The sequence below is a fragment of the Primulina huaijiensis genome, chromosome 1, assembly GCF_012295235.1.
Source record: "Primulina huaijiensis isolate GDHJ02 chromosome 1, ASM1229523v2, whole genome shotgun sequence".
In the NCBI taxonomy this organism is placed as follows: domain Eukaryota; kingdom Viridiplantae; phylum Streptophyta; class Magnoliopsida; order Lamiales; family Gesneriaceae; genus Primulina; species Primulina huaijiensis.
In genome coordinates, this window is record NC_133306.1 from 25,626,358 (window position 1) to 25,643,400 (window position 17,043).

A 17,043-nucleotide genomic window follows, 5' to 3' on the forward strand; every position below is an offset into this window, starting at 1 on the left:
CAATCAAACTTCCTTGACCTTTTTCTCAACTTATTTTCCACCCACAACTCCACGTGAACAAAAAACAAAAAAGTTAACAACGAAAAAAACCGTCGCTGATATAAATTTTTTTTGCAGTGCTCGTTTTCTACAAGCTCTATTTTTTTTAGTGTGTTCGCAGGTTTTGGGTGCATCGGTATTTTTTGTCTACCCATTTTAGCCAGTGAAATAGATGAAAATTATATGCAAATGTCTCCATTTTATGGAAATTTCGGGTTTCCAAGCACACAAGATAAATGTCCATATAAATTCTGATTAATTTATTTAACATATTTTTGTGTTTTAGTTATACGTTAAAATGTTATAATTATTTCAACTTATTATTTATTATAATTTTAACTAATGATTAAAATTATATATATGCTACATCGATTACCCGTTTGTGTATATATTATCCAAAATCCAGAAATTCTAATTTATGGCGTGAATGTGACGTTATCGTGTAACGGATGAAGTAGAAAGGCCAGATGACGTGTCGGTAAAATCCTCGTAGTTTTCCTAAGACATCAACTGGATTTGTCGGCCCACATTCGGCCCACGAAAACACTGCCAAAACAAATTCCAGGGGCTGACTTTTACATGCACGTGGCCAATTTGATCAAAATATGAAAATATTTAAAAATTTTCATTTTTACCATATTATATGACTATTACAAATATATATATATATATATATATATAGTAAATAAAATATAAACTGTTAATTAATTTCCTGATTTAATAAATACTAATTATTCCGTAAGAAAATTGAAGATCATAATTAGGTAAACGAGTCTTTGGAAAATAAGAATGTTAGCTATAAATGCAAATAGAGGGTACAATTCCCAAAAACTCCACTAATGTGTGATATACATAACCTCATGATTTATAAACTATTTATTTTTATTTGTTTTAATATTAGATAAGAGATATTTGTAACATATAATTATTAAAAATAAAAAATAATTAAGAAATCACTTTATTCGTGACATTTTAAAAAATATTCGTATATATCAAATATACGAACCCTGTAATTTTTTTGCCAAGTTGATCGAACGGATCGAATTTTTCGGCAAATCCGAGCACAATTAAAAATCTGTTATTTCTTTTAATAATTGACTTAACAAACATTTTCAAAAAGAAAAATATTTACTTAAAATCAAAATACATTCACAATAAACTACATAAATAGAAACCATTTTAAGTTGGGCTCGTAGCCATCCATCAATTGAAGAAAAATGATTACTTTTATGCGGTATAAGATGCAGTGGCCCATTTTAAGTTGGGCTCGTAACATCAAATTTTAATTCTGATGAAAAGTGGAAGCTCAAAATTGGCCCATATATAAATATCGTAAGAACATAATAGTTGCGTGAATTTCAGTTTGACCAGCCCCAAATTGGACCGCCTCCATCAATCGAAGATCCATTGGCACCGGTCGCCGCCCCACCTTTCGCGGCTGAGGTAAATCCAACACTCCGCTGCATTTGTGATGAAGGATTCAAATTTGGATTCGAATCTTGGCGTGTTTCATGTTCGTTGCAATGTTTTAGCTTTCCCGTTTAGGTTTTGGGGTACATACTCAAAGGTGCGGAGGTGCTCCGTCAGTATTTATTCTTATTTTATATGATGTATAGTGGGTTTTCATCCGTTGTTCATCAATTGTTTTATTGTTGGTTTTATCCGTTTCGTTCCTTTTGGTGTCTGTGTGTCGCATTTTATTTTGGTAAGAGTGGATAAAAGTTATAAGTTTGACCACTTCTGTGTGTTTGTACGTTTCTTTCTCTTACCAATCGAGAGAAACGGAAACGATCTCAGGTTGAATTTCCTTTCTTTTTTTACGTCCTTAGGAGTTGGTTTTCCAGTTAGAATCTGTCTAAAATGCAGAAGTTCCTCTTGATTTCATAACTTGAATAATTATCGTTGATCACAGGAGCCTTGTTGTATTATGTCTAGAAGAATTCCAGTTTTGGTCGTTCGATTTTCTGAGCTTTTTCTTGTTTTATTCTGACTCTAATTTTCATGGATATATTCTGAGTAATGTTTTTTCCATTATATATACTGAGTTTACTGTGGCTTTAGGACCTGGGAGATTATTCTCACTGAAAGTTTGATGTTTCACCAACTATTACTTACTGAATCTGACATAATTTTATTCATATGGAAATCTGTTTCATCTTTATCCTGCCTAATGTAACTCGAGTGGGATAAATTGCATTACCCCATTGGCTGTAAAAGGTTCCACTCGTTTTCTTTGATATAAGTTTTCGAGAAAAAATTGATCTATCATGCATTCGAGAATCTTTTGATGACTATGACATTATTTGTGGTGTGAAGGGGAAATTCCGAGGTGCAGAGGATGAATAATTCAGCTGCAGGATCTTCCTCGAAAGCAAGAGTTGGTCCGTCCCAACCTTCAGAATCCTCCTTAAAGCGCAAACGCGGAATGTTTCAGAAAGATTGTGAGTCATTTCTATTTCATTTCTTTTTAGTTCAGTATTTTATTTACTAATTTTCCGGCACTCGTTGTTCATTTGGATTCTACAGTGCAACACATGATGTATGGATTCGGGGATGAGTCTAACGTGAGTATTCGTTATCTCATTTTGGCTGTGTCATCTTTACTTTGACGTGTAGCTGAATATATTATATGCGACCGAGACTCTGCCAATATTTTTTTGGGTATTTTATATTTCATGGCTACTTATAAAGGTCTAACCATCTTGTAATAGTATTAATGTGGGAAGACAGAAATCTTCATTTCATGTACTTTTTCCGTGAAGTTGCTCAGTAACTCTAGAGTAAAAATGTAGCTGATCCCATGCCACGAACATCAGATTTTATCCTACATAATCTGCTGTATATATCCTGTAGTTCAACTGTAATGATAGTAAGAAAGTACGACAAATATTTGTATGTAGATCATAAAATCATAGTGAGGACGCAGGTCAATGAATTTAGTGGGGTTGTTGCTTTTGCCACAGATGTTATTTTACAGCTTTATACAAATTTTCATGTCTACAAGTAACATGGAGAGATGATATTATGTTTGCGTACCATTTTCATCTGATCTTTATTTTTAATGATTTTTTGTTTCAATTGTTGCAATACAGCCGCTTCCAGAAACTGTAGCACTTGTTGAAGACATTGTTGTGGAGTATGTCACAGATATGGCAAGATTCCCTTTCTAATCCCTTCCTTAATCCCTTAATTTCTTCGTTATGGTAAATCACGGTTGGGGTTTGTCTTACATGCAATCAGTAATTGTGATTTTCACAGGTCCATAAAGCTCAAGACATTGCAACAAAAAGGGGAAAGCTTTTAACTGAGGATTTTCTCTTTCTGATACGGAAGGTATGGTTCTCTGGTGGAAATTTAATCATCTCATTTAGAATCGTGGAGATTATTCAGTACTGCTTAGGAATGAATTCATATGATTGTATCAGAAAAAATGGGAAAAGAATGTAATAAAATTATTATTATTGTTTTATTATTGATATCAACACTAATTTTATTTTAAAATTTATTTATTATTAAAAATATTATTATTATTATTATTATTATTATTATTTCACAAATAAATTATAAAGATTTACTACTATAAGATGTTAAAAAATAAAAAAAATGGGAGAATGAGAATGGGTATACCATGGAATAGTCACACATTCTCATGGGTTTACCAAGTACAAAAAATGGAATGGGGTTGAGAATGTTTTATTCCTACGTTATTTCCATGTGCCAAGGCGCCCTCAATGGTGAGTGATAGGAATGTATTTAGTTAAGTAGGATTTAGGAAAATGACTTTAAAACTCTAGTATTGAGCTGAATGCTTTCAAACTTCGTGCATTTCTTGATGTTAATAGGATAGGCCAAAGCTAAACCGTTGCACAGAGCTGTTATCAATGAATGAAGAACTGAAGCAAGCAAGGAAAGCCTTTGAGGTTGACGAAGAGAAATTGGCGTCAGTTGACTGAGGTGTTATAAACTTCTTCCCACTCCTCACCACTATTTCTTAGGATTTCAGCGTTCAACTTATTGAGTTGTACATTGCTCTGTTTCATGGAATGTGCCCAAAAGTTTCAAGATAAATTGCCTTCAAATGGTCTGAGTTCTTGGTTTCGATTAAGCTTCATGGGTTTCATTGATTATAAGTTGGTCAGCGTTTCAGAAAGAGCTCGTCTTCCTTTAGATTATAAAGAATTTGTCATATTTGCACTGGCTTAATATTAGGGTGCAAGACAAATTGATCACCAAAGTTTTTATGTAGAAGCACGAGTTACGGAAAAAATAATAAATTCTTTTATTTGTCAGTCTTGTAGATCTCTGAAATGTCGGTGGGTGCGTGAATCTGTAAAATTGCAACAGCTTCACTAATTCGTAGTTACTAGTACAAGCATGTTTGGCCAAAAGCAATTCCCTTACAGTAAAAAAATGAAGCTCAGAATATGAGATTGAAGGCAGGGCCAACCGGGTGCTCACTTGCAGGTGTTTAGAAGACGATCCTATACTATTTGAACAAACTTGCGAAGGAGTGAACATGGTTTTGCAAAAACTCAAAAGGGGTGGTTTCATGTATATTGTGACAGTATAATTTCTATTTCCTAACCAAGAGTTTCCTTTATCTTTGTCGTTTGGGCTTCTGTCAATGAAGTGGAAAAGAACTTCAAACTTGACGTCTAAATCACCCTTCTTGTTACTAAAGTGTAATGGCATTCCTTCGCCTTTAAACTTCTTCACTTCATTTGGCTCTGTGATATTCTGATGAATCAATTTCATGTTTCACTTGTTATTTGATAAAATGAAAGGGATTCGACGGAGATGAAATGTAATGCATGAAAGTTGATGCAAATTACAAGTATAGCCAAAACTCACCTTGAGCTAAAGTCTTCCAAATACTCATCGAGGTGTTTAATGGTCTCTCAAAACCGACCAGTGCTTGCACCTGAGAAATGAAATCGAGGTAAAATTAAAGAATGTGACTGTGATGCGCAATTGGCTCCAGCAAAACAGCAATCTATAGCTAAAACCATCTGCTCAAATGATCCCGACCACAAGGAGAGGTATGATTCCAAATGGGTGCAAATAACATCTCCTGTAAAGTAAATATTGGTGTGAGCTCTTTCCTGAAACCCCGACAAAATTAATGCAATTAAAATGAGGTGCATACAGTAGAATAATTGATCGAAACGTTTTTCCATCGCACCATTTACAATATATGTTGATTACAGAACATCACCACGATGAAACTTTTTGGAGAACTCCAATTCATGCCAGAATAATCACAAATGCATAGGATATTTCAGAGGCAAATGGAACAAATTTTTGTTATTAGCCCCTCGGTATTTGAGCAGAGAACTCAATTATATGCACCACTACAGCTCTCTGGAGTAGAGTTGCCTGCTGCCGTGCAAAGTATAAGAAGCCAATTGCGATCCGACCATTGTTCCAATCGGACGACATGATTGCTATTCTTGCAGACTGGGTGAATTCAATGTGTGTGACTCATCCATTGTGATCGGAAGTTTAATAGTTGTAAACACCCCTTCCCCCGAATCAAACGGACTTTTGAAATCTCGATTTCAATTACACTGTTTTGGTGGGCTAAATAAGTGTGTGTGTGTGTGTGTGTGTGTGTGTGTATAGTCGGGTGTGTGCGAGGCCCTCTCATTTTGGGACGATTGGGTCGAAAATTGCAAATTTTTAGAGAAAGCTATGAGATTTTGGCCCGTAACATAGAATGATTCGAGTAAAAAGAATTAATTGTATAACTTACTCGAACTATATATTTGGTGATTAGAAAATTAAATTACTGAAATTATATTTACCTAAAAAAAACTAGCGAAATTATAAGAATGTTATTGATGTTGAACGTGGGAGATTGTCGCCCCGTCAGAGGCGATCGACGGTGCAGCAGCCACGTTAGGTAAAGTGCAACACAGCCGTCGTGGCAGACTCGCCGCCTTTCAACCTATGAATACACACACACACACACACACACACACACGATGATTTCAAAATCTGCATTAATTATCATTGCTGACATACATTATTGATGTACATATCCAACCATATATAACTCACTTTGTATTCAATATAATGCTCGACAATACACGACAACTCGCAGCTATGAATATAAAAAATTCACATCGTAAATAAATATATATAGGATTAGCTAGTTTATACATATATATATATATATATATATATATATACACACACTCGTCTGTGTGTGTTAACTAGTTTGGTACGTGGTTAATATGGGGAGATCTCCATGCTGTGAGAAAGTGGGCTTGAGAAGAGGAAGATGGACTGCAGAAGAAGATGAAAAGCTTAAACATTATGTATTAGCCAATGGAGAAGGATCGTGGAAGTCATTGCCCAAGAATGCAGGTGAATTTTTTTTTCATTAATTCCTTTTCTCACGTTCAAATTTCTACGTACATTCACAAGATTCGAACCTGATCAGTTTCATTCAAAGAAACCGGTCGAGTTTATAGGCCGGCGGCATTGGTTGCTTATATGATTATGTACTTCATGAAGGTTTACTTCGGTGCGGGAAGAGTTGCAGGCTGCGATGGGTAAATTACTTGAGATCCGACCTCAAGAGAGGCAAATTTTCAGCACAAGAAGACGAAATCATCATAAATCTTCATGCATCCATGGGAAATAGGTTTGTGTTCTAGATCACTTCGACAAAATAAACTAAGCTGTATGATCAGAAAGTAAAATGTGCATTTATATTTGAAATTTAAAGATTTGACTTTCATATAAAAGTTCGTATATATGTTCCATGAGAATATTCATATCAGCCTATTGGCAGGTTTCGTTTCAAAGTATAATCAATTACCATTATATATGTTATTTTCACTTAAATAAGTTTCTCAATATGTCTTATATATTTATTTTAATATTAAAAAACATACAAAAAATTTTTATGAGGCGATTTCGGAGTCGATAAAAAACCACACGATCTAGCAGCCTCCTAGACGACAAAAAAAAATTTAGCTAGGACACGAGCGATTTTATCAGCTGGGTGGCTATTTATTTTGGATATGATAAAATACCAATTTTTAATTAATATACACGATCAAATCGGATATTTTGAGCTCTTAAACAATATTTTTTTAAAAAAATTGAACAATTTTCATAACTTACAAGCTCTCGTATGCCTTACAAACTGCTACAAAGAAATTAGAAGTTGAGAAAAACAGTATGTTAGTAGCATGGATTAAATAATAACAAGCTGAGGGCTTTTTGTTAGGTGGTCTATTATGGCTGGGTTGTTGCCAGGTCGAACCGACAATGAGATCAAGAACTACTGGAACTCTCATTTAGGTAGAAGAATAGACAGTTACCGGAAACCCAACCCGAACTTTTTCCCGCCGCCGGCGATTGCAGCAGCAGCTAAGGCTGGAAAGCGAACCGCCGCCGCCGGTTCATCCGTGAAGAAGACAAAAACCCATAAAAATCATAACTCGAGCAACCCAAAACCATGCAGTAGAACCCCGAGTACTCCAACCCTAGTACACAAAGAGGAGTCATTCAGCACCATTTCCTGGGAGGAAAACAAAGGTGAAGATGTGAATGCTTCGATGGATAGTTTGACGCCACGGGAAGATCCATTAATGAAGCTGGGGATCGTATGCGAACCAGGACTGGGAGTCGACAGCCGGATTCTGTCCCTAGATGACTTGTTGGCTGATGCTGATGGGATCTTGCCGACCATGGAAGAAGCGAAGAAGGAAAAGGACAACAAGGAATTTACCGACGGTGACAAGTCAGGAAATGTGCGTGATAATCCAGGATCTTTGGAGATTAATATTGGAGAATGTTGGCCCAACGTGGCTTCTCCAGTAAATTACAGAGGCGGAGTTGGCTGGGATTTGGATTGGGACTGGGGAAATGAAGGATGGGGACAAGAAACGAACACGTTGTCGCCACGCCTTCGGGTGAACAGTGATAGGGACTCAGACAAATATAGTGAAATGGTAGCATGGATTTTATCCCAATAAATGTTAATTAATGTAGTTATCTATATATATATATATATATATATATATATATGTATATATTTCCAGCCTTGTTCGTCGGAGGATCATGTAGGTCGTTCATATTTTCACATATTTATATTCATTTTGGGGGATCTAAATATCATATTTTGTTTATATAATAGGAAGACGAATACTCTTAATCATCCAACATAGAGAGAGTGTAATTAGTGCCCGCATTTCATTTATGATCATAAACTAATCATTTATTGCGCGACAAGTCGTTCGTATTTTCACTATGCTTCTAAACTTGTCGATTCATCGTTTCAATTCGATGCAATAATTTCTCGTTTATTTATTGTTCTACAGAAATATTTACCTACACATGTTAATAAAATTAGACTAAAATACGATTGGTCTGAGAGAAACATCACCCAAACAACAAAACTATACATCCCTTTTGCCTACACACGTTGAAATTAGAGAGATTTTCGTATTACGACGCTTTCGCATTAAATTCTGAAAATGAATTCACAATTATAATAAATAAATGAAAAGAATGAAAAGAAGAATCGGGAAAAGCCAAATTGGAAGATGGCAATTACTTTGCATCGACGGCCGTCCCGTCACTCCTCCTCAGCCGACGCAACTTTTAATTGAAAATTAATTGGTAAAAACGACTCGTCAAGTGTCGGACAAACCAAAGGTGCATCCTTTCCCTCGAGAAATATGTTCTCTTTCTTTGGTCCTAATTATTATTATTATAATTATTATCCTATCTCTTTTCTCACATCATGATCACTGTATGAGCATCTCGGGACAGACCTCGATCCTAGACGCACAAATATGGAGTATCATTTCTCAAAATCATTAATATATCAGACAATGCACGTAAGGGCGATGTAACAAGACTTCAGATAACATAAGTTGTCAGTAGTGATAGTGTCAAGTTTTCAGGTGGGTAGGAATGTACAGTCGTTTCATCATGAGGAATACCCAAACACTGAAAAACAATATCATCATTACCTTTTCTCCTATAAATATTCAAGTTTGCTCGATCATTTGACACGTTCACTTAGCATTTTATCACAAAACACTCACTATATATTCCATTTATAACACTTTCATTTCCTTTGCGTGAATATACTCAACCAACTCAAGTGTCTGAATGGTTACGTCGGAAACCTTTCTGACGCTTCACCGACGTTCTTTGTTTACCAAGTGTGCAAATCTCTCATCCCGGGATCCTTTTGCTCAGTTACCTGTATTTACAAGGAAAGTACACAATTATACTCGATAGATTGCTCACTCACCTAATTTATCCGAGCTTCATCAATAATATTGAAAAAGTCTATTCACTCACCACCGCGGCCTAGACCTCCCATCCTTTATACATTTCGACTCTACCAACTGATCCTTACAACATCAAAGAAGAGCCGAATTAAATGTCATGGGCAACAGCTATATTTAGAAAAACATGAGCTAGCACGGGCATTTGGAGCCAATAGCAAAACCCATACATGTCATCCGCATTGAGATGAAACAAGTGAGCTAAACTACTTTATCTCAATTCCCTGAGAGGTTTATTTCATAATTTTTTTTTTTTACTATTAAATACATATTATTGAGATTGATAGTAGAAAAACATTTACAATTCTTCCTTAATCGAATCATTTTTAGCTCTACTTTTATATTATTAATTGAATTACAATAATTATATGAAGCTCTGTTACAAATTATAATATTGAATACTCGTTTTTTTATCAAAAATTTTAGTTGATTGTAATAATTCAATTTAAATATTTTAAAACGCATACACAGTTCTATATATCACACTCTTCGTTAGTAAGCACGATTATTGTTTCCCAAAATGTAGGCTAGCTAATATATAAAAAGTAAGGAAATAATTTGTTTTTAAGTCTGAAATTTATGGGGAGCAATCTGCTAAGTATTAATAAGTTATTTAAAATATTTGAACTTGATTTATTTTATCGATGACTTTTTGTTTATAACAATATGAAACTGAAGAAATCGTATAGAAACGTAGTTTTGTTTGTGGGATAAAAGATGGAAGTATTTCTGTATTTTGAATTTTGTTGACCGTTGCAGGCACTTTGGTCTCGATAAAACTGGATCACAGACGTGATGAGCCCAATATGTTCAAAAATGTTTAGACCAATAAGATTATTGGGCCCATCATCCTAAATTCGATCCAATTTGTTCTGTCTGTCGTTCATTAGATGAAGCATTCTAGTACGTAGAAAAACTCGAAACTCTCAGCATCCATTTCTCCGTTTCCCGCTGGTTAGAGCTTAAATACCCTAGCATTTTCTGCTTTGTGCGGTTTTTAAAAGCTTTGTTAAATATAGTAAATATTTAGAAAAGTCAATGTATATTGTTAGTTTCCTGTTTTGTAACCTAGGATTATGCTCCAATCTTGAGGATATATTCTGACGATTGAGAATGAGAAAGCAAGGAGGAAAAACATTCTTTAATGGTATCAGAGCGGGATAAGGTTTTTTCTCGATCTCTTTCCGCTGCGCCCTAGCTGTGATTTCCGCCCCTCTTCTTCTTCTTTTCCTTCTTCCCTGTCATTTGTCTTTCTCCGGCAACGATGTCTCAATCTAGAAATTTTCACCCAGCTCTTGCTGTCTCCAACATTAGGAATCATCTTCCTATTATTCTCGAGATGGAAAACGTGCAATACTCAACATGGGCGGAGTTGTTCAAGGTTCATGCACGTTCGAACAAGGTCCTCCATCACATCATACCTCCTCCGGAAGACAAACCGAAGGCCACGGTCGAGGAGGAGGATGCCGACATGTGGGCTACTCTTGATGCCACGGCCTTGTCGTGGATTTACGCCACGATATCTAATGACCTTCTACACACCATCCTTGCACCCGATGCTACGGCACTGGAGGCTTGGAACCGTTTGCGAGACATTTTCCAAGACAATAAGCATTCCCGTGCGGTCACTCTTGAGCAACAATTTTCAACCACCAAGATGGAAAATTGCCCCAATGTATCGGCATACTGTCAACGGCTAAAGTCCTTGGCCGATCAATTGAAGAATGTCGGGGCTCCGGTGTCTGAGAGTCGTTTGGTGCTTCAACTTGTCTCTGGTCTCACTACTCCGTACCGTGGTGTGGGTACAATGATCCGACAAAGTGATCCCCTACCTTCTTTTTATCAAGCCAGGTCCATGCTCACTCTTGAGGAATCGGGCTTAGCTACGGAGGCTACAATGACGTCCGATTCTGCCATGGTCATTGCTCCACATGAGGACGATGGATCCTCCTTTGTTCCGTCTCATTCGGGACAGGGGAGGGTGCAGCAACATTCTGGCAGCACACAACAACAGAATGGCCAAAAAAATTTAGGCGTCCGCGGCAATGGCAGGCAGAACAAGGGCGGCAATCGTTCCGGCAAGGCTGGCCCGCTAGGACGGCCACCACAACAGCGTCCATTATGGGGGTGGGGTCCGTTTCCTAACTAGGGGTGGTCTCAGTGGGCTCCTCCCCCCTGCCCTATGCCTACCCAAGGATGGGCTCGCCCACCTACTGTCGCCTTTGGGCCTGGGGTGTTGGGCCCACGCCCCCAGCAGCAATCATATCAGGCTTTCACTGCTCCTGTGGCTCCTTCTTTCAATGGTCAGACTGGTTCGTATGTGCCTACAGACATTGCATCGGCTATGCACACCATGACTCTAAATCCACCCGATCGTACTTGGTATATGGACACCGACGCTACATCACATATGACCTCGTCAAATGGTAATCTCTCGTCTTATTTTCATTTGAGCAATCATAATTCTGGTATTATTGTCGGAAATGGTCATTCAATTCCTATTAGTGGCTATGGTCATACCTGTTTGCCCTCTCCTAATCCTCCATTGTCATTACAAAATGTTTTTCATGCTCCCAAAATAATCAAAAATCTAATTTCTGTTAGGAAATTCACCACTGATAATTCTGTTTCGGTTGAATTTGATCCATTCGGTTTTTCTGTGAAGAATTTTCAGACGGGGACGCCTCTACTGAGGTGTGATAGTCAGGGTGACCTATATCCTCTCAAATCTATCCACAATCAAACTACTCCATCTACCTTTGCAGTCCTCTCTTCCTCACTTTGGCATGATCGACTGGGTCATCCGGGAGCTCCTGTGTTAGATGCTCTTAGGATCAATAAAAGCATTGATTGTAATCGAAACATTAATTCTAGTATTTGTCGTTCTTGTGTGTTCGGAAAACATATTAAGTTGCCTTTTGCTGCTTCTACTTCGGGTACTTCTTTACCTTTTGATATTATTCATAGTGATATTTGGACTTCACCTATTCTGAGTTCTGCAGGGCATAGATATTACGTGTTATTGTTGGATGATTTTTTTAATTTTTTGTGGACTTTTCCTTTGGGTAAAAAATCAGAGGTTTATGAGAAGTTTTTGATTTTTAGGGCTCATATTGTTAGCCAATTTGAACGTAATATTAAAACTATGCAATGTGATAATGGGAGGGAATTTGACAATGGACTTTTTTGGGATTTCTGTAAGAAAAATGGTATGTCATTCCGTCTTTCTTGTCCTCACACCTCTCCTCAAAATGGGAAGGCCGAAAGGAAAATTCGGTCTATCAATAATATCACTCGTACTCTTCTCTCTCATGCCTCCCTTTCCCCTTCATTTTGGCATCATGCATTACAAATGGCAACATATCTTCTTAATATTCTTCCGAGCAAACTTTTGGGTAATAAGTCTCCTCTTCAAATTTTATATCAAAGGGTTCCCTCATATTCTCATCTTCGGGTTTTTGGATGTCTATGTTATCCTCTTATTCCTTCCACTAAAATCCATAAATTGCAGCCTCGATCTACTCCTTGTGTCTTTTTGGGTTTTCCACCTAATCATCGTGGTTATAAATGCTATGATTTGTCATCCCGTCAAATTATCATTAGTCGCCATGTCATTTTTGATGAGAATGTCTTTCCCTATGCATCACTGCATTCCCCTTCGTCACATACATATGATTTTTTGGATAGTGGTCTCTCTTCTTATGTCTTAGATCACCTTCAAAAATATGTTGCTCCTCTGGCTACATCGCCAGCCCAAGCCAACACTACTCCCCAACCGGGCCCAGCAGCTCCCCCCTCCCCAACCACTCCTCCTTCCGCATCTCCCATCTCTCCTACTACAATCCCTACTCCCCCTTCTGCCTCACGCACGGCCCGACCTTCACCAGGCCCAGTCATTGCTCCTCCTTCCAATACTCCTCTTCCTAAGCCCACTATGGTCACTCGAAGTCAACATGGTATTTACAAACCCAACCCAAAATACCAAGCATTACACACCACGGTTTCGCAGTCCCCTTTGCCTCGAAACCCAATAGCGACACTTCGTGACCCAAATTGGAAAATGGCCATGGATGATGAATATCATGCTCTTATGAAAAATAAGACGTGGGATTTGGTGCCCCGACCTCCTGGTGTTAATGTTATTCGGTCTATGTGGATTTGTACTCATAAATTTAAATCTAACGGTGATTTTGAGAGGCACAAAGCCCGTCTTGTAGGTGATGGGAAAACTCAACAAGTTGGCATTGATTGTGGGGAAACTTTTAGTCCGGTTGTCAAACCGACAACTATTCGCACTGTTCTCAGCCTTTCTCTTTCTAAGGCATGGCCAATCCATCAATTGGATGTCAAGAATGCCTTCCTTCATGGTGAGCTTCAAGAAATAGTATATATGCATCAACCAGTGGGATATAGGGATCATACCCATCCAGATTATGTTTGCCTCTTGCGTAAGTCTTTGTATGGGCTTAAGCAAGCTCCCAGAGCTTGGTATAAGCGCTTTGCTGATTTTGTTATGTCTATCGGTTTCACTAATAGTCGGTGTGACAACTCATTATTCATTTACAGCAAGGGGTCAGAAATGGCTTATATTTTATTATATGTTGATGACATTATTCTTACTGCTTCGTCTCATGCTCTCCGGCTCTTTATTATGGATCTTCTTAGTTCTGAATTTGCTATGAAGGATCTTGGTCCATTGAATTACTTTTTGGGTATTGCGGTGACTCGACATAAAGGTGGTATGTTCCTTTCTCAACGCACATATGCCGAAGAAATAATTGAACGTGCCGGAATGATCTCTTGTAAATCATCGGCTACTCCGGTTGACACCAAATCAAAGGTTAGTGCTACATCTAGTGCTCCCTTTGATGATTCTACTCTGTATCGGAGTCTTGCAGGGGCTCTACAATACCTTACCTTCACGAGGCCGGATATCTCGTATGCCGTCCAACAGATTTGTCTACATATGCATGATCCAAGGATGGACCATATGTCTGCTCTCAAACGGATTATTAGATATGTTCAGGGTACATTAAATCATGGCCTACATTTGTATCCATCATCTTTTTCCTCTCTGGTATCCTACACTGATGCGGATTGGGGTGGATGCCCTGATACGAGGAGATCTACATCTGGTTATTGTGTATTTTTAGGGGACAACTTGGTCTCTTGGTCGTCAAAGCGTCAACCCACATTATCTCGTTCTAGTGCCAAGGCCGAGTATCGTGGGGTAACGAATGTGGTTTCTGAGTCATGCTGGCTTCGAAACCTTCTCTTAGAGTTGCATTGTCCGGTTAAGAAAGCTACTTTGGTGTATTGTGACAATGTCAGTGCTATTTATTTGTCGGGTAATCCAGTTCAACATCAACGTACAAAGCATATAGAAATGGATATCCATTTTGTCCGAGAGAAGGTTGCACGAGGACAAGTCCGAGTTCTCCAAGTCCCCTCCCATTATCAAATAGCAGATATTTTCACTAAGGGTTTGCCACATGTGTTATTTGAAGATTTTCGGGACAGTCTCAGCGTTCGTAAACCTCCCGCTTCCACTGCGGGGGAGTGTTAAATATAGTAAATATTTAGAAAAGTCAATGTATATTGTTAGCCGTCTAATTTGCCTCCTATTCTCTAGCCTAGAATCAGTCAATGTATATTGTTAGTTTCCTGTTTTGTAGCCTAGGATTATGCTCCAATCTTGAGGATATATTCTGACGATTGAGAATGAGAAAGCAAGGAGGAAAAACATTCTTTCAAGCTTGTAGTTCATATTGCGCGGCTATATGCAAGAGATTCCATAATTCAGATTTGTCAAGATGGATGGTTGCTCTTTTTGGACGCCACCATCCCAAATTATCTGCAGGTAAAAATGAATAAAACAGGTGGATTTTTTACATTGCAACTGGGAATTCTTTCAAAACAAAATTTAGGTTGTTAGTGAACTTTTTAAACTAGTCAGAACATTGGTAGGTGTAGTATTTGATGATCGGTTAAGCTAGAGAATCAGTTGTCTGAGTTCGCCTTTCTGCGAATTTGTGAACTGTAATGTTCATTCACACAGATATTACATCCAAGTGAAAAAGATGAAGTGACGTTTATATGTCTGATTACGGTCTTCTCTGTATCAGTTCTGTTCGGCAGATTCAAGTTTCATAACTTCAGCGTTGGGCATTTCTTTGTTGTAAATATGTTGCTTTCCATATTTTCATGCCATGTAAATGTGACATGGTGTACTATGAGTTTAAATCATGTCAAAAAAAGGTCGACATTTTTGAAATAAAGAAGGTCCAAAAAGGACAGTTGCCGGCATTTTACTGTACCAATCCAATTACAAAAGATACCAATATAATCGATACTCTCTCCCACGCGAGAATCTGAACACATTGGTCTCACTATCTAATGACTCCCTACCAAAAATTGCACGTCATACCACACCCGACTATATAAAACTCAGTAGGGTGGGACTTGGTTGCAGTGATATATTATTACTTTATCCCATAAAATCTTGGAAATAAGTTATTAAAATTGTAATGAATTAACGATGTAAGTATAATATTTTATGAAATTATGATGTGAGTATGATGCGCAGATATTAGGACAGAAAAATATCATGTCTGAAAGTGGACAAAACTTTGTTTAGTTAGTTTGGTTGGATGAAGCACCAGTTAAGTCAATAATCAAACATCAAATCCGGTTATGGACAAAAATAGTTTTCTTTTTGGCCTTTAGTTTGTTAATGATAACAATAATCATTGAGACAACGATGCTCACAAACTAATCATTTCTGTTTTGCCTATGATCCGACCAATGGAACAAGTAAACCTCACCACCAACATAACGTGAGGCCGGTCTTTCATGTTTCGAGGGGACTTCTACCATTTAATTTTATTCTATAGTGTTGTTCCCGCTTCATTTACTTATTTTTGTATATTTAACCATATACTGAATTTTTTTACTTGATTTTCATGCTTATGTGTTGACTTCATATTTTAAGTCTTTTAATATTGATTTTTGTAGTTTGATTTACGTTTAGGGGTTATTAATTTGAAAGTTTTGCATATAGTTTGATATAAAACTCGATACCATGGAAATTTTATTGTCTTCTTAATAATTGGATAACATCATTTGGCATCAACGAGAGTTGCGTAACTTAAATAAAAAGAATTTTGACTATTATAATTTTTCGATTGAGAAATAAATTGTTCGAAAATTTGATTATACAGATTCAATAAATATTTTTGTTTTTAAAACAGTTAAACTAATAATATTCATGTAATTATTTCAAATACTTGTTAGTTTATTATTTATATAAAATTTATGTATTATTTTGTGTATTTGTTATTCGTAAACTGAGTTTTACAATTATTTATTATAATAAAAAGATCAATTTTTTAATTTTCTTCTCAAAACCAATCGATTACAGGTACGACCATTTAATTGAATCAAGACATAGTTTTCGAGAAAAAAAGTACTATATAAGAATTTTAGATTTATTTGGTCGCTCTGTTCGATCCGCTTGTGATTTCAATCATTACATGAAAAGTGAGAGGTTTCAAAAAGTACGAAATTATGGTAAAACTCCGAAAGATTTGATGATTGTATTGATGAAAGATAGGGATTGTGGAAATGGATAAACGTGCTTATTCTGTGAAAAAAACGCAAGCTTTTTAGTTCAAACATTAATATTATA

At 37.0% G+C, this 17,043-nt stretch overlaps 3 protein-coding genes across 8 annotated transcripts; all 3 read left to right on the forward strand.

Moving 5' to 3' along the window:
• Positions 1-1,406: 1,406 nt before the first annotated feature.
• Positions 1,407-4,639, forward strand: LOC140989093 (transcription initiation factor TFIID subunit 13). Of its 6 annotated transcripts, none has more exons than XM_073458257.1 (7): positions 1,411-1,606; positions 2,356-2,480; positions 2,566-2,603; positions 3,132-3,191; positions 3,298-3,372; positions 3,882-3,993; positions 4,330-4,639. In XM_073458257.1, exons 2-6 carry the CDS (start codon positions 2,378-2,380, stop codon positions 3,990-3,992), a joined length of 387 nt encoding a protein of 128 aa, XP_073314358.1. In that variant the 5' UTR covers positions 1,411-1,606; positions 2,356-2,377; the 3' UTR covers position 3,993; positions 4,330-4,639. The 6 variants fall into 6 exon arrangements, with proteins under 6 accessions (XP_073314357.1, XP_073314358.1, XP_073314359.1 ...); XM_073458258.1 differs by having other exon boundaries at positions 4,504-4,639; XM_073458262.1 differs by lacking the exon at positions 4,330-4,639 and adding an exon at positions 4,096-4,328.
• A 1,619-nt stretch (positions 4,640-6,258) lies between these two features.
• Positions 6,259-8,030, forward strand: LOC140972883 (transcription factor MYB11-like). The gene is made up of 3 exons (XM_073435349.1): positions 6,259-6,408; positions 6,559-6,688; positions 7,280-8,030. Exons 1-3 carry the CDS (start codon positions 6,276-6,278, stop codon positions 8,028-8,030), a joined length of 1,014 nt encoding a protein of 337 aa, XP_073291450.1. The 5' UTR covers positions 6,259-6,275.
• Positions 8,031-10,528: 2,498 nt separating this feature from the next.
• Positions 10,529-11,505, forward strand: LOC140968651 (uncharacterized). The gene has a single exon (XM_073429713.1). It carries the CDS (start codon positions 10,621-10,623, stop codon positions 11,503-11,505), a length of 885 nt encoding a protein of 294 aa, XP_073285814.1. The 5' UTR covers positions 10,529-10,620.
• Positions 11,506-17,043: the final 5,538 nt, after the last annotated feature.